Source organism: Orycteropus afer, unplaced genomic scaffold (assembly GCF_000298275.1).
Source record: "Orycteropus afer afer isolate SDZICR_OR568_19922 unplaced genomic scaffold, OryAfe1.0 scaffold00006, whole genome shotgun sequence".
In the NCBI taxonomy this organism is placed as follows: domain Eukaryota; kingdom Metazoa; phylum Chordata; class Mammalia; order Tubulidentata; family Orycteropodidae; genus Orycteropus; species Orycteropus afer.
This window is the reverse complement of record NW_006921593.1, coordinates 27,057,475-27,082,126: the sequence shown is the minus strand read 5'-3', so window position 1 is coordinate 27,082,126 and position 24,652 is coordinate 27,057,475. Positions and strand designations below refer to the sequence as shown.

General features: G+C 48.0%; 1 protein-coding gene across 1 annotated transcript in view; it reads left to right on the top strand.

Annotated features, from left to right (window-relative positions):
- DIS3L2 (DIS3 like 3'-5' exoribonuclease 2) overlaps positions 1-24,652 on the top strand; it is a 418,510-nt gene that overhangs the window by 281,947 nt on the left and 111,911 nt on the right. The window contains exon 10 of the mRNA XM_007943808.1: positions 4,008-4,120. Within this exon, the coding sequence (XP_007941999.1) occupies positions 4,008-4,120 (113 nt within the window). The remainder of the gene's footprint in view (positions 1-4,007; positions 4,121-24,652) is intronic.

Below are 24,652 nucleotides of genomic sequence, written 5' to 3'. Positions count from 1 at the left end.
GGTGATTTCAAATCCGGGCTTTGTCACTGACTGGCCGGGTGACCTCAGGCCTCCCTGGGCCTCAGATGATCCCTCTGGGAATGTGTTTTTTTATAGCTGTTGTCAAAGTTAGATTAGTATGTGCAAAGCCCTTAGCAGAGTAGACCTTTAATAAATTTGCTACAGCTGCCCTTGTTACCGTTTGAATGTCACTGTCGTCACTACACCCATGTAGTTGTTAAAGATCACAGCCCACATTCATGTATGTTCTTACTGAAGTAAAAGCCGATTTCAGTTCAGCACTCTCCCGTGTACTTACATCACTTCCTTTGCCATAGTCCTGGCAAAGCCACGTTTGTCATCACGGTGGTGGTGCTTCCCATCCCATTAGTCTGTGAGCTCCTTGAAGATGAGAACCATGTCCTGTCGGCTCGGGACGCCGTCTGCGTGGACTGTGGGTCTGCGGGAGAATGCACTCCTCACAGCTAGAAAGCCCGCCAGCAACTTCAGGTGCAAGCTCCTCGCCTTGGAGGAGATGGCAGGGCCACCTGGCAGGGGCACTCCTGGGAAGGGGCTAAGCCGCCTGGGATGCTGGCCGCACTGAGCTGGTCTCCAGGCCCTGCTTTCGCTCCTGCTCGTGTTTTCACCGGACAGAGCTGTCTCAGGTCCTCTGAGGTGCGCCCAGAGGAACATTTGTATCCCTGGAGCGTGTGGGCCCACAGCGTTCTGCTTGGGAAGCCTGGCTCTACTTCCACTGGGCGTCCAAGCCCACAGGGCTCACCTCAGCCCCGGGAGATGGAATTTTTAACCTTTTAAAGCATTTTCAAAGATGATTTTTCTATGGAAGAGTATTAAAAAAGAAAGAAAAGAAAAAGAACCCACCACATTCGTCCTGAACGGTTTGGCAGCATGTGCACTGTAACCTTTTCAATTTGTGTTTTCTCTTTCATTGAATAAAAACTTCAGTGCCACCAGCTCGGGAGTGCTGCAAGTTCACATTATGTAAATATATGTACTAAAATATTTACTCAGGGTTTCCATGAGGAAAGGGCCAAAGCAGAGAAGGGGAGCGCTTTCCTTTGCTGGTCGTAGAGCTCTCCCGGGAATTTTGAGGGAAATAGAAGCCTCTCAGATGTGTTTGGCTTGGCCCGCTTCATGTTTTATCTCCTGTAATGAGCTCGTTGTCAGTTTGTCAATTCTGACTAAGGGCAGAAAGTTCACCCGTAGTAACAACACAGAGACTGAATTTTAAACGATGGTTCAGATCATGATGTAACGATCCCTCTCCTTTCCTTCAGTCAATATTTACCTGATCGGCCAACATATTCTAATTCTGACTTCAAAAGAAGGCACTTTATTTTACCTTCTCAAGTGTTAGTTTTAGATACTTGTAATATCAAAACTGCAAGTTGAGCCGTCTGAGACCTTTGGCCGCAGTCCCTTGGGGTTGGGTTTCTTGATCATCACAGGGCAGGTTTCGTAGCTCCCAGCAACCCAACAGCACAGCTGCGGCACTGACCCAGGGCGGTGGGACTCGGAGCCCCACAGCTTCTCCACACCACCCTTCCCGCTGTGGGAATCAGGTCCAGCTGTCATCCCACCACAGCTGGCGCCTCTTCGAGGGACCTAGGTTTTCCCTAATGGATGCATGTTGCAGGACTGGGCAGGCAAACTCGAAGGTCTGAAAGCCTGCTAGGAGGGTGGTCTCTGGGTGTGGGACTAATGGGGAGTCGGAAATTCTGCTCCTTGCCTGAACTTCTTACTTTAAGCCCCCAGTGTGGGATCATTTTTTTTCTTTTAAAAACTGAGGGAAGAAAGCTCCCCCAGTGAACAAGGACTGAAAGGATGAGAAGGCACTGCTGAATTTGCAGCTATGTTGTAACACCTTAGGACTGGTTGTCCAGGCGGCCAGAGGAGCCAGTGGTGCTGTGTTGATGAGCTCTTCAGAGCCAACACGAAGACCCGGCCAGTGATTCGTAACCCAAAGGGAATCAACTGTCTTATGAACCACAAAGTTCACAGATAGACTTCCTTCAGGTTCAGCTGGATCCCAGAGGTCACACGAGGTCAGCCTGATGCTCCGTTTCTCAGACCCATGTGCTTCTATGTTGGCACAGTTATGTGGCAAGGATGTGTCCTGACAGCTCCAGTGGCTTTGTGTCTGAGATCCCAGAAGAAAGATCCTCTTTCCTGAAATCCTCATCAGCCCCTGAAATCAGCACAGAGGAAATCTGCAAGAGTCACATGGCAGCCTGGGCCAATCACTGTGCGTCTGATGAAGATACAGAGAAATTGCATCGAGCACCTTTTACATTGAAACAAACTCACCTCTGTGCCTGTGCCTTCAGTGTGCTTCTGTCTGCCCAAGCAGTGCCCTTCGCACTGTATACCTTTCTTGCATGCGTACTCTTTTTTTTTATATATATTCTGTCCACTTTGTGCATTTCATTTTCAGGCAGACTTCAGAGATATTGCAGGTTTTGTTCCAGACCACCGCAATAAAGTGAATATCACACTGAAGTGAGTCACATGAGTGTTTTGGTTTCCCAGTGCTTATGAAAGTTACGTTTACACTGTGCTGTAGTCTCAGGAACTCTCGTGGTGCAGTGCCTAAGGCATTTGACTGCTAACCAGAAGGCTGGCAGTTCAAACCCACCAGCCACTCCTTGGAAGGAAGATTGGGCGATCAGTCTACTTCCATAGAGGTACCACCTCGGAAACCCAAGGAGGAATTGCTATGAGTCGAATCAGCTCTATGGCAGTGGGTTTGTTTGTCTTCATACTGTAGTCTTACAAGTTGGAAGTCCTGTGAGAATGACCAAGATAAGACACAGAGACACGAAGTGAGCACCTGCTGTTGGGAAGCTGGTGCCAGTAGACTTGCTTGACACAGGGTTACCACAGACCTTCAGTTTGTGGAAACATGCAGAGTCTGTCGGGAGGGAGGCTGCCAATGAAAGTGGAAGCCAGTGATGTTGGGCTATACGACTGGGCAGTGCTGAGAGCTCTGCAGGGGAGACCGTGGCCACACCGCTGGACACAGATGCGGGCTCCACCAGTGTGCAGGGCAGCCAGTCTCTTTTTGCTTTGCGAGTCTGTTAGTTGACCCTTGTGTGATGAGGGGGATTGTCAAGGCAGATCCTGCCGAGGAGATTATTCCAAACGTTGGGAAAAGCGTGAGCCTTGCAAGACTCTGAAAAGGAGCCCTGGTGGTGATTAAGTACTCTGCTGCTAACCGAAAGGTCAGCAGTTCAAACCCACCAGCTGCTCTGTGGGGAAAAGATGAGGCAGTCAGCTTCCGAAAAGATTGCAGTCTTAGAAACCTTCCAGGATGGTTCCGCTCTGTCCTCTAGGGGTGCTGTGAGTTGAGACCAACTCAATGGCAACAAGTTAGCTTCTTTTTTTTTTCCTGTTCTTAAGCAGAGCTCTGAATGGGATGAGCTAAGATATGTTCAGGGAATAGAAAGAGGATTCCCATGACAGCTGCATAAAGGGCATGTAGAGGATGGGCCGCAAGATCAACAAAGTAGATTGAGGTGAGATCCTGCAAGGACATGAGCAACAGGCTTGGGGGTGACGTCATCGGATCCCTGCTTAGAAAGGTCACTAGGACAGAGAGGGGGGCTGGGTAAGGGACAGAGAGGAAGCAGGGAGGCCAGGTGTGGAGCTGAGCAAGAGCCGTGGGGCTGAGTGCGAGATTTGGGGATTACGCAGCGTCACGGCCCGAAAGGATTTGTTCTTCATCCCACATGAGCCAGACCTCCTTTTGCGAGTCTGTTAATGGCATTTCCTCAAAGGGACAAACCTTTCCAAGTGGGAGACATCTTGTGAAAATGGTTCATCTTGTTTCTTCAGCATAAAACTGTCTTAATCTTTGGGTGTACCATAGGGAAGGGACTGTAGTGCTCATCACGACAGACTGAAGCTACAGGCTTGCTTACCCCTCAGTCCGCACCCTCTGGGAGGGTCCTCTGGAGGTCTTGCCCTTGTGCTCCATGCAGGCTGACAACCCTTCTCTGCACCCCCAGGCAACTTTGAAGTGGGCGTCCACATCGCTGACGTGAGTTACTTCGTTCCCGAGGGATCGGATCTGGACAGAGTCGCTACTGAGAGAGCCACCAGCGTCTACCTGGTGCAGAAGGTAAACGCCACTCTCTGTTTCTCGGATTGAAAATTGTGTTTCTGTTTAAGTCTTCTTCCTTTTTTTGTCATATTTCATTTTGTTTTCCCTTTTCTAAAAAAAAAAACGAGCAAAAATGATCTTGTCTAAACATCCTTTCTCACTGCTAATGAGGTAAAAATATGAGAATATTCTATTTAAAAAAAGAAGATTTTTCCCCAGAAACATGGTTGCCCTGTTACTGCATTTGTTCCTGTTAGGCCCCTGTGTACTCAAGTAGAACCAAACTGCAGAAGCCCAGAGGGAGACCCAGCGTTCATCTCTCCCCTCAGACTGGCCCTGCCACACCAGTAACCCAACACGTGGGCAGAAGTGGGCAGCACCAGAGCAAAATGAGGACAAACACCTGCTTTTACCCTCGTGAGCCAAAACAGGGGTCGGCAAAATGCAGCCCAGCCGCCCCTGGTTGCTGTGAGGTCAGGCTGGCGTAGCCCCGTCCGTTTCTGTCTTATCTACGGCTGCTTTGGTACCCCAGCAGCAGAGTGGACGGGCTGCCGCAGAGATCATCATGTGGCCACAAAGCCTGAAATACTTACTATCTGGCACTTTAAGAAAAAGTTTGCAGCCCTCATTCTAAGGGGTGAGGAACTAATCTGGACCTGACCTGCCCATTATAAGATAATCGCCAGCCTCCTGGGGATGGAAAAGCAGAGGAACTGTTACTGTCCTCTTGTCATCCTTGTCCCCGTAAGTCACTGGGGCGTAGGCCTCTTGAGGCTCGTTTGTGAAGTAAAGGGTCTGGACACAGTCCTCTCTCCATGTTCCTTCCAGTCCGCATCCCTGTGCCTGGCACATCTATACAGGTAGCCATCAGCATCCATCACTTTAACAAGCGTTTGTTGACCGCCCAAGTTTATTGCTGGCCCCTGCCTGCAGCCCTTGGATTCCTCTGGGTTTCTTTCTCCTCCTCTGATACTTGGTTCATCTGCTTGTCTTAACTCTCTGGCTGGACTCACAGTGACCCCTCCTTGGGTTTCTGAGGCAATATTTCTATGGAAGTAGATTGCCCAACCTTCCTTCCAAGGAGTGGCTGGTGGGTTTGAACTGCCAGCCTTCAGGTTACCAGTCATATGCCTTAGGCACTATGCCACCGTGTCCTGTCAGGCCCCTTGAATTAGTGGTCTGATTTTATTTATTTATTTACTTAAAGACAGCAACAAACATTTATTATTCCTCAGTGTGAGGGTCAGGAATCTAGGAATGACTTGACTGTGTGTTTATGGCTCAGGGCCTCTCATGAGATTTCAGTCTAGCTGTTGGTAGGCACTGCAGTTACCTCACGGCTCACCTGTGGCTGGAGAATCCATCTCCAAGGTCATTCACATAGTCTTTGGCAGGTTATCAGTTCTTTGCTGGCTGTTGGGCCAGTAACCTCGAATGTGATGGTTCTCTCCATAGATTGCCTGAGTGTCATAAAAGATAAGTTCCCACAGAGTGAGTGATCCAAAATAGGGCAAGCAAGCAAGAGATTGTCTGAGATGGAAGACCCAGTCTTTTCTAATGTAATCTTGGAAGTGAGATACCATCATGCCTGCTGTATGCTATGAGTCACACAGACCAACCTCAGTATAGTGTGAAGGGGACTGACTGACTATACAAAGCTATGAGTATCAGGAAGCAGGTATCACTGGGGACTGTGGTCAGGGTGGCTGCCACCATGGATATCAAATCTCTTAAGATTTTTCTATTCCGTATATTTCAAATTATTTAAATTTTATTTCAAAATCCATTTATTTCGTGTTGTAAATGCTATCCTGTACAATTACATACATTTCTGATGAATTTTTTTAAAATGTACATAGTTTTGAAAATTTGGAGGGATGAGAGTAAAAGTTGGAGACCGCTGGTTTAGACTAGTTCTGCTGGTCCATTTTATATCTGGTTGTGTCCCTCCGGTAATGTTCCTCTGGCTTATAATTCGAGTCCTGATTTATGAATGGAAAAGACCACTTGAAATCTGACTGTCTCTGAAATTTAGCGTAACTGGAAAGCAATGCTGCTGTTGTTGTGTGGTGTCGAATCACCTGACTCATAGCAACCCTTCCCTGGGTTTCCAAGGCAGTACCACTACGGAAGTAGATTGCCCAACCTTCCCTCTGAGGAATGACTGGTGAGCTTGAACCGCTAGCCTTCTGGTTAGCAGTCATGTGCCTTAGGCATATTGTCGTTAGGTACTGTCAATTCTGACTCATAGCAATAAAGATCAGGAATTTTCACGTAAAGAAATACATGTATATGATGTTCATTAACCGCATCTGTTAAGTGCCTTCTATGTACTAGAGCTGTGAAGACACCAAAATAATATAATCTACAACCTACTAAAGTTATAAAGAGAATATGGTGCTTGGATGCTCCAAGAAGAAATAAGAGCACATTTTCACTGTACCTAATTTGCAGAGAAGAAACTGTTTACTTTTTTATTTAGTATGCTATTATTATAAAACCTACTGCCATCAAGTTGGTTCCAGCTATAGTGACCCTATAGGACAGAACAGAACTGCCCCCACAGGGTTTCTAAGGCTGTAGATTCTTCTAGAAACAGACTGCCTCATTTTTCTCCAGTGGAGCTGCTGGTGGGTTCAAACCACCAACCTTTAGGTCAGCATCTGAATGCTTTAACCACTGCATCACTGAAAGCATTTTATACCTCAGATGAGCAGAACAAGTTGAATGACTTAAGCCCAAAATGCAGACCCAGTAATTACAGATAATAATGGACATTTTAAATGCTTAGCACTTACTGAGGCATACCACAATGATCGTAAATTTAAACCAATAATTTGAGTATTTTATTAGGAACTAGGCTGCGCAGTGCCTAAGGCATTTGACTGCTAACCAGAAGGCTGGAGGTTCAAACCCACCAGCCACTCCTAGGAAGGACGGTTGGGCGATCTACTTCCCTATGATACTGCCTCAGAAACCCAAGGAGGGGTCGCCATGAGTCGGAACCAACCCGACGGCAGTGAGTTGAGTGTTTCTTTTGTTTTTGTTGTTGTTGTTTTGCTAGTCATAGTTAATCACTTAGGGCTAGGATTCTCGTTTCTTGAAATGGTTACATTTTTCTGTACCAGCAGAGTAAATGTGCATTGAAGAAACTCCTCTTGACTTTTCCTCCACAAAGTTTTCTTCATTAAAATGGATGTATGGTGGCCTATTGTTATCCTAGATGGAAGCCCAAAATGTCCAAACCTGAATTGCAAAAAGCCAAGGTAAAACATTTTGCATCTGTGAGAGCTTTGTTGTTGTTGTTATGTGCCGTCGAGTTGGCCCCCACTCATAGTGACCCCTCCTTGGGTTTCCGAGGCAGTATCACTACGGAAGTAGGATTGCCCAACCTTCCTTCCAAGGAGTGGCTGGTGGGTTTGAACCACCAGCCTTCTGGTTAGCAGTCAAGTGCTTTAGCCATTATGCTACCAGAGCTCCTTTAGCTCGTGTAAATTGGCACGCGGCAGGCTTCCGAGGGCTGACTCAGCGCTGGCCCGTCAGCACTTTGTTTGGAGGCCTCGTCGGCTGTTCTAACTGGTACCCGTCCTTCGTCTCCAGCGTCGTTTATTGTTGGGTTCTCCCCCCGCCACCATCCCACGCAGAACACGCCCCGCAGAGAGCAACGGCGGCATCTGGCACCAGGCGCTGCCCCTCTTCTGCCCTGGGGGAGCAGGTAGCTGACCCCGGGGGCACATGTCACAGATCAGCCAATAAAAAGGTTAACAGGAATCCTAACCAGACCTTGGTACCAAGAAGGAAACTGCCAGGCGCACTTCTGAGGGCCTACTTGTAGCTCCCTCTCTTCCTCTTTGCGGTCACCTGGGGACAGAATGGAGGCCAGGCCGGGTCAAGTCAGGACGTCAGGTCAGGATGTCAGGACGTTGTGGAGCCCTATCCAGAAGGGAGGGGTGGGGGTAGAGGGAGCCCAGGGATCTGATTTTCCATGGTTCCCTACACTAGCTTGAACCTCCCCTCCTTGCTGTCTCCATGCCCTAAGACATGACTTTGCGTATTTGCTCTCTGATTGCTCTTAAGTGGGAGGTACACGCCCAGCACCCACCCACACGTACCGTGGCATTCTGGGGGAATGGATAACACCGTTTGCCTGTCTCCCATCTCTCAGAGGCAAGAGACCAGCCCAAGTGCTAAACCTCTTCTGTTCTGGGAACTCCCAATGAAGTTGCCTGGTCTGCCAGCACTGCCTGACCTGGTGGGCAGCTCCCACTGCCACCCGCTTGCGTGCCCACCCAGATGGTGCAAGAAAAACCAGGCTCTGCCCTCAGGCTCTCCTCCCCAACCCCCCACCACAAATGTGCTTTGGGCGTTGTGCTTCCGGCTACTGCCTCTCACTCCCAGGGACGTTCACCCTGCCGCCTGCTCCACGTCGGGTAGTTCACAGGATGCCAAGCTCTAGGTTTGAGAACACCACCAGCGCAGGGAGTCCAGAGGGGTCCTGGAGAAGTGGTGCCACGAGCCCCGACTTCTCTGAACCTATAGCTCCTGGCACAAGCATTGAGACAGGCATTCCCTTCGCTTAGTTACTGTTGACCTCACTTTACTCCTCTACCCTTTTCAAAACAAGGAGTTGAGAAAGTCAGGCTCCCGGCCACCTCACCCCATTCCCTGCTGTTCCCCAGAATGTGCTGGCCCTCGTGGATGAGCCGGGTCTAGGCTTTGGCAGGACAGGCCACTGGGAGTCCATGTGCTGCTCACCCTGGAGACAGCCCAACCTAGGGTCCATCAGCCTAACCCCTTCTCTTACTATGCCAGGACCCTGGCCACCCTATTGCTGTCGAGTCAACTCATAGTGACCCTGTAGGACAGAGTAGCTCTGCCCCATAGGATTGCCAAGGCAGTAATTTTTATGAGAGAAAATGGCCACATCTTCTTTCCATGGTGCGGCTGGTGGATTCAAACCCCTGACCTGTTGGTAAGCGGCTGAGCACTTAACCACTGTGCCATTAGGGATTCTTGAGCCCTGGCCATAGGGAAGGACGAGTCTCATCCCAGTAATACTGAGGGGAGCAGTGGATCTTTTTGAGAGGCGGTGTTTCCCTGGACTTAGTATTTTCCCAGCTAGAGGTCCGACAATGGTCACTGACTACTTCATGGCAGCTCTGCCTCTTGGATGGCCTTTTCTGGCACCTCCACCACACCTTCCGTCACACCATTACCAGGTTACCCAGGTACCAGACCAGCTTCCAAGAGTGTATTCAGGCACATAGGAGTTGTGCCCCATACTCCAAGTGCGTAATCAGTCTGGGGCAAGGCTCGTAAGCCCATCCAGCTATTACAGTGCACTTTCTTTTCAAACCTGAAAACAAGGCTCTCTGTAAATAGCAGCATCACTGTGTCGGGGTTTCATAGCCTCTCCCTCTGTCTTGTGGAGCCCACTTCTTCCAGGCCTACCAAAGGCCTCATCATACCTGGAGTACATGTGTCTGGTGGAAGATGGACATACTTCTGCCCGGTAAAATAAATCAGAATATCATTCAGCCTTCAAGTGCCTTGCCATCTGCTAGTAGTGAAAGCATTGAATCCTTACTGAATAGAAAGGTGGTCACAACTGATGTCATTGTTCATTTCCTCGGCCTTGTGTGGCCCCTCCGGCACTCCTCACCTCACACACATGGTCCTGGACCCTCTGAACTGCAGCTTTCATGCCAACCCCAAGAAGATGTATCCAAGAGTCCCTGGGCTCCCGCTTCTAGTAGTGTCCACGCAACACCCACCGAGGGCTCAGCGGTTCTAGAACAGAAGTCCTGCAGGACACTCCAAGAGTACAGAGGTTTCCAGTGTTTACCAAGTATTGCTGCAAGTGTCTGTCATGCTTCCAGCTGTTCCACCCCAATAAATAGCCTCTCAGAAGGGAAGGGGCAAGATGGGAGAAGGCCCTTGGGAACCTCTGTATTTTCTGCATATTGTTCTCTAAACTTAAAACTACTCTAAAAAATAAAGTCTTTTAAGGGACATGACCTTGGAAAGTGTTGAATAGGCCCTCCAAAAATACACAAACTGAGGCCAGAGCCACAGAGCTGTGCTCCAGGGAGGCAGTCACATAAAAAACAACGCAATGGTCATGGCCCATTTTCTGTCCCCGGGAGGGGAGCTCAGGGAGGAAGCCGGGTGTGCTGATGTTCAGAGACATTTATGGGTCATACGTTCACGCTGCATTTCCTTAAGTCATCTACTTCTGCCCACTGTGTGAGGCAGAGGTCGAAGAGAAGGTCTCAAACAGTTGTTCAGGTTTGATCAGGCCACAGAGGCTACTAGACAGAGTTAGTCTTACGCAGGCTGAGTCCCCCGTACCTTTGCCTACAGCTAGACAGATCTTATCAACCTGATGCCAAGAGAATTAGCTTTGATGTTACTACCCTCTTCTACCAGCAACGCTCCTGATCTGTGGCTTTCTTCATCCCTCTGTCTAGTATCCCTGTTCCTAGTAAATGGAACTTCAACTCTAGACTCCCTCCGCATGGAAAGCTAGCTAATTCCTGAGGAGTCATGAGTTATAGAATTCTCTGGCAGTCCACGAATGGGAATGAGGAATAGACCAGTCATCGCCAGATCTCACAAAGGGTGTCTACACAAGAGACACTGTTTGACTCTCCTCTGAGCACCCGCACACCATGTGATAGCACCGAGAGCTCGAGGACCTGGACCCTGGACCTTAGGGCGTGCCAAAGGTCACGGAACCCATGGCCTTCCAACTGCATCCACCCCTTAGTGGGTGCCTGCCAACTTTGTCTCCTCCTCCATGCTGCATCCAGCTTACCAAGGCTCGTACCCTACTGGCATTTGCTGTACTGGGAAAAGTATGAGAAAGACAGGAAACCCACTGCTCACCTGAGGAATCCATGAGGATGTGTAACGTAAAAAGGCAGAAAACACCAAGTGTCCATGAGGATGTGGAATACTGGGAGCTCTTAGCACTGTGGGAAAGGTAGCTGTACAACCACTTTGGAAAACTTGTTGACAGTAACTTTGAAAGCTGAATGCATACGTACCTTGTGGCTCAGTAATTCCACCACCTTTGGTATATACCCAGCAAGATGCATATGTATGTATGTGTGTATGTATATGTATATGTATATATTTGTGTATATTTGTATGTATATGTATATATTTGTGTGTATATGTATGTATGTATGTGTGTGTATATACGTGTGTGTCTGTGTGTGTATGTGTATATATAACACCAATAAACCAAACTCAATGCTGTCAAGTTGTTTCCGACTCACAGTGACCCCCTCCTTGGGTTTCCGAGGCGGTTTCTCTACAGAAGTAGATTGCCCAGTCTTCCTTCCGAGGAGTGGCTGGTGAGTTTGAACCACCAGCCTTCTGGTTAGCAGTCAAGTGCCTTAGGCACTACGCCACCAGAGCGTCCATATATAGCAAAAAGAATATTTGTTGCAGCACTCTTCAGAATTGCCAAAAAACTGGAAAAACTCCAGCACTCCTCGACTACAGAATGAATAAATACATTGTGATGTATTCACTCAGTTGCACGTTGGACATCAGTGAGAATGAACACAAACATGACAGTGAAGGAGATCCATCACAACAGTAACACACTACATGACTCCATTTGTGTAGAGTTCAAAGACAGTAAAGCTAACCTACATTAGTGGAAGTCAGGAGAGTGTTTGCCCTGGGAGGAAGGACGGCCCCAGTCAGCTCTGGTGACTCTTGGTCTGGGTGCTGCTGATTAAAGTGTTCAGTTTGTGGAAATGCAACAAGCTTTTCATTTGTGGTGTGTGCACTTGTTTCTATGTGCAATGTCACTGGACTCACAAGTTCTTAGAGAAAGATCATTTGGAGTGGAGCACAGACAGACACTTCTAATGGCATGGCCAAACGAAAACCAAAGACTGGGAGCTCTGGTGGCATAGTACCTAAGGCATCTGACTGCTAACCAGAAGGCTGGCAGTTCAAACCCACCAGCCACTCCTCAGAAGGAAGGTTGGGCAATCTACTTCCATAGTGATGCTGTCTCGGAAACCCAAGGAGGGGTCGCCATGAGTCAGACCTGACTGGTGTTTGTTTATTACTTACAGAACAAAAAGGACAGTAATGAGTTCAACAGTCCACAGCAGCAACAGCCAAGGTCCCCCAGTTAGGCTCCTGTCCTCAGGGTTAGATGGCATCCAAGCATACCCCAGATTGTGTCCTGAGAGAATAACAGCTAAGTTCCTCTCCCAGGATTAAACACTAACCACATAGCTTGTCTGTGTCCCAGGTGGCATGTGCAGTAGGCAGGGGAAGGAACAATAAGGGGCTATTAAAAAGTAAAACCCAAAAACTAAGCTCACTGCCATCAGGTCAGTTTCTACTCATAGCGAGCCTATAGGACAGAGTAGGACTGCCATATGGGGTCGCCAAGGCTGTATGTCTTTACGGAAGCAGACTGCCACAGCTTTTTCCGATGGAGTGACTAATGGGTTCAATCCACCAACCTTTCAGTTAGTGCTTAACCACTGTTCCACCACCAAAAGCCAAACACTGCCATTGAGTCAGCCCAACTCATAGTGACCCCCATTGGGTTTCCAAGGTGATAAATCTTTACAGAAGTAGATTGCCCCCTCTTCCTTCCATGGAACAGCTGGTGGGTTTGAACCACCAACCTTCTGGTTAATAGTCAAATGCCTTAGGCACTGAACCACCAGGGCTCCTTAATGAAAGGTTAAAAAAAAAAAAGAAAAACAATTCCACCGAGTCAATTCTGACTCATAGTGACACTATAAGACAAAGTAGAACTGCCCCGTATGGTTTCCAAAGGCCGTCCAATCTTTACATAAGGAGACCCTCAGCGTTCTCCCATGGAGCGACTGGTAGGTTCAAACCACCAACCTTTGGGTTAGCAGCTCAGTGCTTTAGCCATGCACCACCAGAGCTCCTTGAAAAATGGGAAGCCCCTGCAGGCAGTGGCCATCCGTTGCCCCTGTTCAGAGTGGGCCAGATGCACTGGCTCCAGAGGACAGCCTTCCTCCTCTGCCACTAAGGTCGAGGCCTGGGTTTCTGCAGAGGGCAGTCTTCTTCCCCAAAAGCACATACTTTATGTCCATTAATAGAGGTGATGTCCGTTAGCAGAGACGGTGTCCACTAGCAGCGACGACGTCTACTAGCAGCTATGGAAATGGTGAGGGGAAAAATACACCATAGCACACTGCACACCCAGCGTCATGTGCAGTGCACTTAATAATGTTGTTGTTGTTGTTATGTGCCGTCATGTCGGCCCCGACTCTCTCATATATATAAGTAAAAGTTCTGAAGCTCTCTTGGGGGTGCCTGTCATTGCACTTTGGCTCCAGGGGCCACATCGACACCAGGAACCTCTTTCCGAGCTCGGCCCTCCTGAGAGCACAGTTCTGAGATGTGTATGTGACCTCCACTTCTGTGACCTCCAATTGGAGGCGTCCCATTCTTACTTCCTGCCTGGAAGTGCCATGGGCCTGACCCAGCCTTTGCCTGGCCCAGGGCCTCTTGGAGAAGGGAGGTGAGACCCCTGCATCTCCTGTATTTACAGAGAAGATAATGTTATGATGAAAAGCAAAACGAAAGCAGCAGTGTCCTAACCCGTGATGAGCACGTCTCGTGAGAGCCCGTGAACTGGGCTTCCACAACAGCACTGACCTGTGTGCTCAGAGCTGAGCACCGAAGAGTCTTGGACCCAATTTGAGGCTCTTCCTCTGAGCAGGCAGCTTTCCCTTCTCCAGCTGCTACATTCTCCTTGAACCAGGAATTTTATTTTAAAATAAGAAAACGAAAAAGTAAAATTGGGTTAAAAAACTAAGTACACTTCCGTTTTGGTTCCCTTTATTTTGTTTTGGTGATTGTCACAGTGATAGAATTTCTCCTTGGGACCGAAACGCCATGGCCGGGCCCCTCTGCTGCCCACCGGCCCTCTCAGGCTCTGCTGCCCGGGCTGCCCCCAGCCTGGCAGGCACAGGGTGCCGCCCGCAACCCTGACCAGAGGCAGTGCCTCCAGGTTCCTTGGAGCCGCTGCTCTGATCTTGCGCCTCGTTTCAGTTTGTGGAAGGACCGTGTCCAGGAACTTGTCTCTGTTTCACTCTCCTTGGCCTGCGGAGCCCTCCAGGGGAGCTGCATTTGCCTTGTGGGTCCTCTGCTTTCTCGCTTGGCAGGACCTTTCCTCCTCATCCCAAGGGGGAGGCTGGGTGCCAGTTGAGTTCCCATCTGTCGTGAATGTGGCACTGGTTTTATTTTCATTCAGGTCCTGGTGACCTGTGACTGAGGCTGGAATGACTGTCTGAGTCAATTCAGGAATTAACCCTGGATTAGGCCAGTACACAGTGAAACAGACCATCTTACTGTCTTCAATAAAATTTCTTTTGCTGGGACTTTGCTCACAATAATATTTGGTTACTCTTGCTCACAGTAAGATATACTCAAAAGAAGGATCTGTGTAAATGGTGACTGTATTTATTTATATTATGATGCGTGTGAGAGTTTACAGAACAAATTGGTTTCCCATTCAATAATTCACACACACTTTGTTTTGTGACATTCATTGCAGTCCCCACCATGTCATAGCACTCTTCCCACTTCCTCCCTGTGTTTACCATTTCCTTTCATCCTTTCTTTCCTATCCCTTCCTGCCTCCTGAGCTTTATCCCTGGGCAAAAATATAATGACTGTTTGAATCCCAGGACAAAACACTTTCTTTTAACAAAAGATGGTTCCAGTAGGACAGAGGGTGACTTTCCACCTGAACGTAAACTTGCCTTCAGAAAGACATTATATCTGTCCAGTGGATGTCTCTCAACTCTCTCCTCTGGGAGAGCAATACACTGTAATTGCAAAATGTAAGGTTATCTTTTAAAATCAGTGAATTCAGTTTTAAAAGTAAAAGAAAACCTAAACAACTGAAACCTAAGCCTAAATCCCCTGCCTGTTGGCCCAAGCCCTCATGTTATTTTAGGTGTGAAACAGCTCAAATGAAAGTTCACCCATAAATCTCTACGATAGTTTATTGGTCCTGCTTTATAATAGAGATCAAAGATTAGCATTGGAAGCTTGTCTGAATGTGGAGTCCAAAGAGTTTTTAAGATGTTCCTCTCTGACACCAGCAGGTTGTCAGAGTGTTGATGTTTTGTTAATGTCAGACTGGGTAGCCAGGAGTTGATTGAATTCTGAACTCATGGAAGCACTGATATGAACAAGAAAGCTCTTCAGACTGAAATGCTGGCTGGCCAGTGAATTATCTCATTCCTGTCAGCTGTTGCAGTGTGTGAGAGGGTACCTAGCTGAGGCCCCCTGACTGTTACAACATCGAAGTCCTCAGAGAGAAGGAGAAAGCTCACCAAGACCTCGAGCTGCAGAGATGGGAGCAAAGGGCTGGCCTGAGGAACATGGATGGTGAGCCACAGCGGCCTGGACTGAAAGGGGCAGGAGAGCCCCCCGCGGGCCCTCTGCCAGTGGAGAGCCTCCAGGAGTTATTGGGGTGTGGCCCAGTTGAGCTCTTGTCACCCTCACGGCACTGCCGTTTCCATCGTCTTGCCTAAATGATTGATTCTTCTCCTCTGTGGCCCTTTCCATTGGTCACAGGGCTGTCCTGGCTAGCCCGCTGCTGAACTTGGCCAGCCTGCCTGCTGTGGCTTTAGCAGATGTTTCTGCTCTGGGAGGCTAATAGAAGGTTTTATAGTCTTGTTGGTACCCCCACCCAGCTGCCTTGGGCAGCGGTGTATTTACCTAAATGATCAGTTTCTCTCAATGATCCCAAGCCCGAGTCCAGAATGCTTAGAAAGTCAGTGTCCTAGCCTCCCGCCCTTTGTCCCATGGCCAGCTCTTAAGCTCTGCCTGACCCAACCTTGATCCCAGTGCTGAAGCATGCCTCAGAAGACATCGCACCAGCCAAGCCCCTTTCCCTTCCCTGCTGCCTCAAGGGCTTATCAGTCTCCTTCCAGTCGGCAGGTCCTGAGCGCCAGCTGCGTGCCAGGGATGAAAAGATGAGACCCAGGTCCTGCCACGTGACAAGCTTTTGTGATGCACTGAGCTGCCTGTGGTTAGAGTGTGTCAGGTGAGGAAGTACTATACAGGAGAGAGAAATTACATCCGTCCCGGTTGGTAGTCGGAGAGGCACTTACAGTAAGGCCCAGGAAGGCTTTATGAAGTAATCGATGTTTGAGTAATGTTTCAAGATTTGAGTAGAAAATTTCTAGGTGGGAGATGTTCCAGGCAGAGGCCACAGTATGTAGACAGACAGGGACTGGAGGACCAGCATGGAATGGGCACAGAGCAGTATGTAGTTTGGAATTGCTGGGGTATAAATTGCAGAGGGAGCTAAGAGATGAGGTTGCAACAATAAACCTGGAATGGCAGGCTAAGGAGCTTGGACTTGATCTTGACGGCAGGTAAGGAGGTGATCTGGTGTCCCTTGACTGAGATAGAAAATCACCTTGCACCTGTTGGTTGAAGGGTACAAGGCCAGAGGTCTGAGTTTATTACCACTACCTTGATCTGCTCCCCCAAGCCTTCATGGCCCCGTGAAGCTTTGAGTAACCACCGAAAGCAGACCAGGATCTTTGCTCACAGAGTGTGAAGAGCACTTAACAACACTGTGATGTGTCACTGGACCTCAGGGGAGCTAGGGCAGTAGATATCTTCAATGTCACGCCAGAATGGACATTCTGAACCAGAAGGGTTTCACCTTTGCCCCAAATTGTAGCCCCCTCCCAATTCCCACAGCCCATACCATGTGACAAGGAGTGGGGAGAGGCAAGGACAGACAGACAGAAGGAGTTAGCTTCCCACTGTTAGTGTTGCTGTCTCCTTGGAGATAGGGACCCGGACACCTTTCCCAGCTTCTTTTGGGAGCTCTGGGACACCTATGACCTTTGGCTTCTGAACACAGAAGGGTCCAGCTTTGACCAGACACCTCTGGGACCCATTGAAAGGGTGTGCACCCTACCTCATGAGCACAGCAAGCTAACTCTCAAAATTGCCTGAACTCACCTCATCAGCTATCGGGAAATTGAAGGCAGGGTACCCTAATACAAGTGGGGTTGCATGTTATCATTGACGAGGTTTAGAGAACCAGAACCTGCAAGTGTCTGGAGAAAATAAGGGAATCTTTTCCAGAATAACTTTGAGTCCAGGACTCTGCCACTTGGGTGGCTCAGGAGACTACTAGAATCTGTCCCGAGAGAGATGTGTCCTCACTTGAACAGAAGATGGAGAGGATGAGGCTGATCTGGGAGGGGTCTGGAATGTAGTCTCCTCAGGGACTGACTGGATGTGGTAGCGTGAGGAGAGTGGAAGAGTCAGGAGATAATGGCTGGCTGTGGTTTGTGGGAGGAGTGTGTGCATGTATGTGTGTATGTATGTGTGTGTGTGTGCACGGGGCCATTTTTGTTTGTTTTCTGGGGAATTTCGAGGAATTTTTGTTGTGTTTGTTTGCTTGTCTAACTGGAAATAATCTGCTCTTCACAAAGAAGGAAGTACCGGCGGACAAGGAGGTACAGGAACGGGGGCCGCTGCATTTTGTCTTCTACATGTGGAGCTTGGTGCGTCTGTGGGGCTTCGGACCGGGGTGTCTGGAGGGCAGCATGACAGAGGGGCCTGCAGTTACAGTGAGAGGCAGGGCTGGACAGGAAGCCAGGGGCGGTGCAGAGGTCCTCAGGGGCATGCCCAGTGAGAAGGAGGGAGAGCAGAGGAAGAACACAGGGAGAAAACCAGCACTTAAGGAGCCAGCCAAGGAAAGGCATCTGGGAGGCACCAACCAGGCAGCCAGCACGGCCACCAGGTCTGTGCTTCAGCAGGACAGATGCAGCTGTGGTGCACAGTACTGCGCCTTACACGCGCTCACGTGTGCACAGAGAGGGACGGGGCCGCTGTGCTGACTGGTTAACGCTATTTGTTCTAGGGGATGGGGGCTGAGTGTCTATGTTTTCGTGTTTTGGCTTGGTGGCACCTAGAACTGATACAATGAACAGGTAATTTTTATAATTAAGAAATGGTGTCTTGGGTTGGCAGATGGCAGGAGGGTGAGAATGAAGATGGGCGGGGTAAACCGTGTTGAGACACTAAGGAGAGAAGCGGGGGGGGGGGGGTTTCAGGGGGAGGAGAAGGGGCTGACGGGCAAAGGGAGTGCTGTTGGTCCTCGGTGAGATGGGAGACTCTGGCTGAGGGGACAGACGAAGGCCAGCAGGTGACTGAGAAGTGCTTGACAGTGACGGGTGCTGGTCCGTCAGAAACAGCCCCCGCAAGGCCCAGGATTGAGACCAGAAGGCCATTGTGGTAAATGAGCAGGGGACTGAGGCACACGTTTAAAGTTGGGGGTAAGGAGGGAGACACTGCAGAGGAAAAGGGTAGGGAGGGCCGCTGAGTCTGAAGACCTCCGTTTCCTCTGTGAAGAACAGGTGAGGTTCTGCTGAGCCCGAGGGAGAGGCAGTCGGGCAGCAGATTTGAGGAGAGTAGTAAGGTCTCAGAGTGGCTTCTGAGGGGCACAGAGGAAGAACTAACCAAACACAAGCAACACTCCTTGAGGTAACAGCTCGGCAATCCATCTCCAGGTTGCGGGGCGGTGGTCTCCATTGCTGCTCAGCTGTGCAATACAAAAGCAGGAGAGGCAAGCTGTAAGGTCGATCGTGGGATTTACAGAATTAGACAAGGAAAGCGAGGGAGTGTGCAAACCGTAAAAGAATGACCCGTGTGGTCCATACTGGGTAGAGAAGCCAATGAGGGTATCGTGTAGGATTTAATCTTAGAAAATTAACGGATGCTCAGGTTTGTCGTGTGTAAACAAGGTCCATTTATATCGAGGTAGTCATAGCAAAGCATGCGAGTGAAACCTCACAGTGTTCATTTAGAGCCAGAGTCAGTTACGTTAGTTCAGTGGTTACAGTCAATATCGTTGGACTTCAGGCTTTTACCTTGAACGAGAGGTCTCGGGAGAAAGGCTTGACCGTGGCTGGAACTCGGCAGAGGTCCCCATAGCTGGGTGCAAGGTCGTTGGGGGCAGACAGAACATCAGTTCCATCTCTGCCTTCTCTCAGGGAGTGAGCAGAAACTCGGGGTTTATATGTGTGTCACCTTGGCTCCACACGGCGAGGGCCAGGAGGACATCAGACAGTAGGATTCCTGTGTCTTTCCTGCAAGGTTAGAGTCGCTGAAGGATGCATCTCCTCCGGGTTAGAGATCAGGAAGGGTTTTAGACTTATGTCACGTGCTCTAGGTCACAGTGCGCTGGGTCACTGCAAACTTAAAGCTGGTTTGTGTTCTTTACAAAGCGCACATGCGTCTGTGTTTCTGTGTCTCGTGCAGGAGTTTTCTGAGTGGCTTCCTCATGACTTAGTTAACGGTTTCTCGTGACTCACAGTTATTGCTACGAAGCCTCCCAGAGTCTACAGGTTTCCATTTCCAAGTTCATCCCATGAGCACTGGTTCACACGGACTCTGAAAGCATTGTGCTGACTGACGCCTTGTAGGATTTGAAATCATTATAAACACACAGAACAAGCAGCAGGGTAGGACAGGACAGAGAAAAGTTGAAGTGCACATTGACGCGCTGCTAATGATAGGCAGGAGTTTCTCAGCCCCAGGGAGGCCTTTTGTCCCTTTCCCAGTTAGAGTTTGTGTTCTGAGCTCACACCCCACTCAGAGAGTCTCCAAGTGCCATGAGAGCGCTCACGTAGCCCTGCGCGTTGGTGGGCTGCCGAGCCTCTGTCCAGCCGGGTCTCCTGCTGAAGTAACAGCCCTTGTGTTGTAGGAAGCAGCTTATCAGAGTGCCCGTTGGGGCCCTGCTTTTCTCCAGGCCATCCCAGAGCACAGTCACACTCCGGAGAAATCAGGCAGCAATGGCAGGAGGCCACGATGGGTCAAACCAAGTGCACTTGTAACACGTTAATTCCCTTTTCTTTGAAAGACAGAGGAGTGGCCATCTATTTACAAGTATGTAAACATAAAACTGTTTCATCTGAATTCCATCTGAATTCTGCCTCAGGATGTTGCGAAAGTTTATTAAAAAGGCATGCCCTTTAAAAAGGAAATGAGATCTATAACTGGAAGTTTTTGCGTTGAGCTTCTTCACACACACTTAGGTCCTTAGCGTCCGACCAGTGCGGGGTATGTATGCAGATGGGGGCTTCTGTGTAAGGCCCAGTGTACCGGGCAGTCTTTAGAACCTGGGCAGCCGCTAGGTGGGCCAGGCAAGGATTTTCAGGAGGGGACAGCCACAACGGTCCATCTCGTACTTAACTGTTAGTTGCCTGGGAAATTTTTATGTCAAGAGGTTTAAATAGAAGTCTGCTACCGTGCTTCGTCATGGAATGTTTTATGTGACGTGGCAAACTTGTAAACAGGGAAAAGCAGGCGGTTTGTTTCCTGGGTGAAAGTCAGTCATTTGCAAACTAGCCGTGCCCGCTGTGTGTCAGGTGCTGATAGAGAGACAAGAATGAGACCCACTGCTTGTTCCTGAGGAGTCTGTCGGCAAGTGGAGGGGACACAGGCCGAGAAGCAAATGAGGTCGACCGAGCTGCGGGCAGAGAAGAGTTGTGAAGGGACACAGCGGACAGGGTACGTGGCTGACTCTGTTCAGGACTGCCTCACATCCCTCCTGAAAGTGTGGGGGTGGTCTCCAAAACCCTGCACAAACACTGCCTCGGGAGATTGCAATTAGTCCTTTAGACTGCAATGAGCTGAGTCGTAAAGGACGTGAAAAAGTTTGCCAGATGTAATATGTCCAGAAAGGTGTTGCAGGAAGAAGGAACCACCTGTGCAAAAGCTGGAGCCGTGAGCAGGGGCTTGGGGAGGGAGGCAGCGAGAGATTGGTGTGGAGGGGAGACCCCGGCACAAGACCAAAGGGAAATGGAGCCAGGTAACTAAAGGACCTGGTGCGCTGTGGCCAGTGAGCTGACTTCTACTGAAGCGTCCTCAATGTGGTTTCACCAGTAAGCAGACCAATAACGGAGAGTCAGACTAACGTGGCTGAGTGGTACAGGAATTGGTGGACCCAGGGCTGGGCCCCAAGACTTCAAGGCCTATGCTTTTTCGCTACACCCCATTGAGTCTGGATCCAATTGCTATCCAATAGGTTAATGGTCTTTAGGGTTTTTGTTTTGTTTTGTTTTAGTGGTGAAGGCCACTAATAAACTAATAAATTCTTACCCAAAATAGCAATGTGTAAAAACAAATTAGGTTATATTTCATTAGCAGAAATATATTTCATGTTTAAATATATAACACTTCTGAAATTACTTAATGGAAACATGACCTTTTTTGAACAAAATGAACTCTTGATTTGGGAATAATTTTAGATTTACAGAAAAGTTGCAAGAATAGTACAGAATGGTCCATATACCCCACACCCAATTTCCCCATTGTTAACATCTTACATCACCATGGTCCGTTTGTCGTACTAAGAAACTGACGTTGGCACATTTTGTTAACTGAATTTGCGGCTTAATGTGGATTGCACCAGTTTTTCCATTAATATCCTCTTTCCAGTCCCAGCTCCATTCCAGGGTACCACACTGCATTTGGTTGCAGTGATTTTCTTTGGACAAACAGGAAAACATAAAGGAATTCTGTTCAACTCAAAATTGCTCAGCTTTGTGATTCAGAAAAGAGGCGGCCTGAACTCTCTGTAAAAGTGTTAAGCCCTGGATAGGATTGCAGCAAGCACCAGAATCCAGTGGGTGTAATTATCTGATGACGCTCCCCAGAAAAAAACCAAGAATGCACAGCCAACACTTGAAGTAGTTCCAAAGGCTGAAATTATGTGAAATCTACATGATTCAGTCATGAGACAATAAGGTATTGAAGCTTTCTCCATTTTGTAGAAAATGTGTATGCCCGTGGATATGAATATACATTGTTTTAGAAAACATTTGACATCCATGAGAAAATATTAAATATTTAGATCACATTTTTTAGAATATTTTTTAAAATTTTGTTATTGTTGAGAATGCACAGCAAAGCATAGACCAATTCATTGGTTTCTACGTGTACCATTTAGTGACTTTGACGATGTTCTTTGATTTGTGCAACCATTCTCACCCTTCTTTTCTAAGTTGTTCCTCCCTCATTAACAGGAACTCCCTGGGCCCTAAGGTTCCTGTCTGATTTTTCAAGTTGTTGTCAGTGTGATCCCATATAGATAGTTCTTAGAAGATCATAATATTCAAGGCGGACCTTTTTTTCACTAGTTGAGCTAAACTATTGTTCAGTTTTAAGAAGACTTCAGGGGATATTCTTGGCTCAAGGTTTAAAGATTATCTCAGGGTACCTAGTTTCAGGGGTTCGTCCACCCCCATAGCTCCAGAAAGTTTGAAGTCCATGAGAATTTGAGATTCTGTTCTGCATTTTCCCCCTTTTGATCAGGAGTCATCTATGGAATCTTTGATAAAATGTTCAGTAGTGGTAGCTGGGTACCATCCAGTGCTTCCGGTCTCATGGCAAAGGAGGTAATTATTCATGGAGGGAATTAGCCACACATTCCATATCTTTCTCCTGTCCCTGACTCTTCTTGTGTTGCTCCAGGTGGATAAAGACTGATTGTGCTTTGGATGGCCCCTTGTGAGCTTTTAAGAGCCCAAGCACTACACAACAAGCTCACAGATGGAATAGAAGCAGTAAACATAGTTTTAGACCATTAACTGGGATGTCCCATGGAACCATGACCCAAAATCTCCAAACGAAGGAACCACATCTTTTTTTAGTGGGGGGGGGGGGGTCATTGTTGTAAATGTATCTCTCACACAACTTTTGCCAATTGAACTTTTTACAGGTATACAACTTAATGATGACAATGACAATAATTGGCTGTGCAACCAATTAATCAGTGTGACTTTTCTCTCACTCTTAACCCCCATTTTTTCCCTCCCACCCACCCCTGGTAACCACTAATATAAACTTTGGTCTCTATATACTTGCCTTTTCTTGTCTTTTTATATAAGTGAAGTCATACAATATTTGTCCTTTTGTACTTGGCCTGTTTCACTTGGCATAAAGACTTCAAGCTCCATGCATATTATAGCATGTATCAAGACTTCATTATTTCTGCTGGCTGAAGTGTATTCCTTTGTGTGTGTGTACCACATTTTGTTTATCCACTCATCTGTGGATGGATGGGCAGTTAGGTGGTTTCCACCTTTTCACTATTGAAAATAGCGCTGCAATGAACATTGGTGTACAAGCCTCTTTTTGAGTCTCTGCTTTCAATTCTAATTCTTTTGGGTGTGTACCTCAGGATGGAAGTGCTGGGTCATATGGTTGTTCTATTTCAGTCTTGTGAGGAACCGCCACACTGTGTCTTGCAGGACTGTACCATTTTGCATTCCCACCAGCAATGAATAAGAGTTCCAGTTTCCACTCTTCGTCAACATTTGTTAGTTTCTGTTTGTTTGTTTTTCCGTATTAGCCAGCGTGGTGCCTAAGGCACTTGACTGCTAACCGGAAGGCTGGTGGTTCAAACCCACCAGCCACTCCTTGGAAGGAAGGCTAGGCAATCTACTTCCGTAGAGATACCACCTCGGAAACCCAAGGAGGGGTTGCTGTGAGTCGGATCCGACTCGTCGGCAGTGAGCTTGGTTTTGGTGAGTGGTGCAGCTCATTGTGGTTTGATTTGTGTCTCTGATGGCTAATGATGCTTAGCATTTCTTCATGTGTTTAGTGACCACTTGAGCATATTCTTTGGTGAAATGTCTATTCAAGTCAAGTCCTTTGCCCATCTTACGATTGATTTTCTTGCCTTTGTTGTTAAGTTGTCAAAATTTTATATATATTTTGTTTACTAGATTCTTGTTGGATGTGTGGTTTCTGAAGATACCCTGCCAGTTGGTAGCTTGTCTTTTCACCTTTTTGGTAAAGACTTTTGATGAACAAAATTTTTAACTTTATGAGACCCAACTTACTTATTTTGTCTTTTGCTGTTTGTGTTTTTGTTGTTGTATTAGATGATCAATTGTTGATAGCTAGGCCTGACAGTGTTACCCCTGCTTTTTCTTCTAAGAATTTTATGGTTTCAGTTTGTACAGAGCTCCTGGTAGCGTAGTGCCTAAGACACTTGACTGCTAACAAGAAAGCTGGCGGTTCAAACCCACCAGCCACTCCTTGGAAGGAAGGTTGGGCAATCTACTTCCATAGTGATACCGCCTCAGAAAGCCAAGGAGGGATCACTATGAGTCGGGTCCAAATCGACGGCACATAACAACAACAACAGGTCTGACAGTGTTGCTCCTGCTTTTTTTTCTAAGCATTTTATGGTTTTAGCTTGTACAGTTAGGTCCTTAATCCATTTTGAATTTGTTTTTCTGTATGCTGTGAGGCATGGATCCTGTTTCATTTTTCTGATTGTGAAAATGATTATTTCCCAGGACCGTTTAGTGAAGAAGGAGCTGTGGTGGCACAGAGCATAAGGCATTTGACTGTAAACGAGAAGGTTGGTGGTTCAAACCCACCAGCCACTCCATGGAAAGAAAATAGGGCAAGCTACTTCTATACCCCAGGCTTACAGGTGAGGAGAGACAACGCAGGGATGCCAGAGTAGCA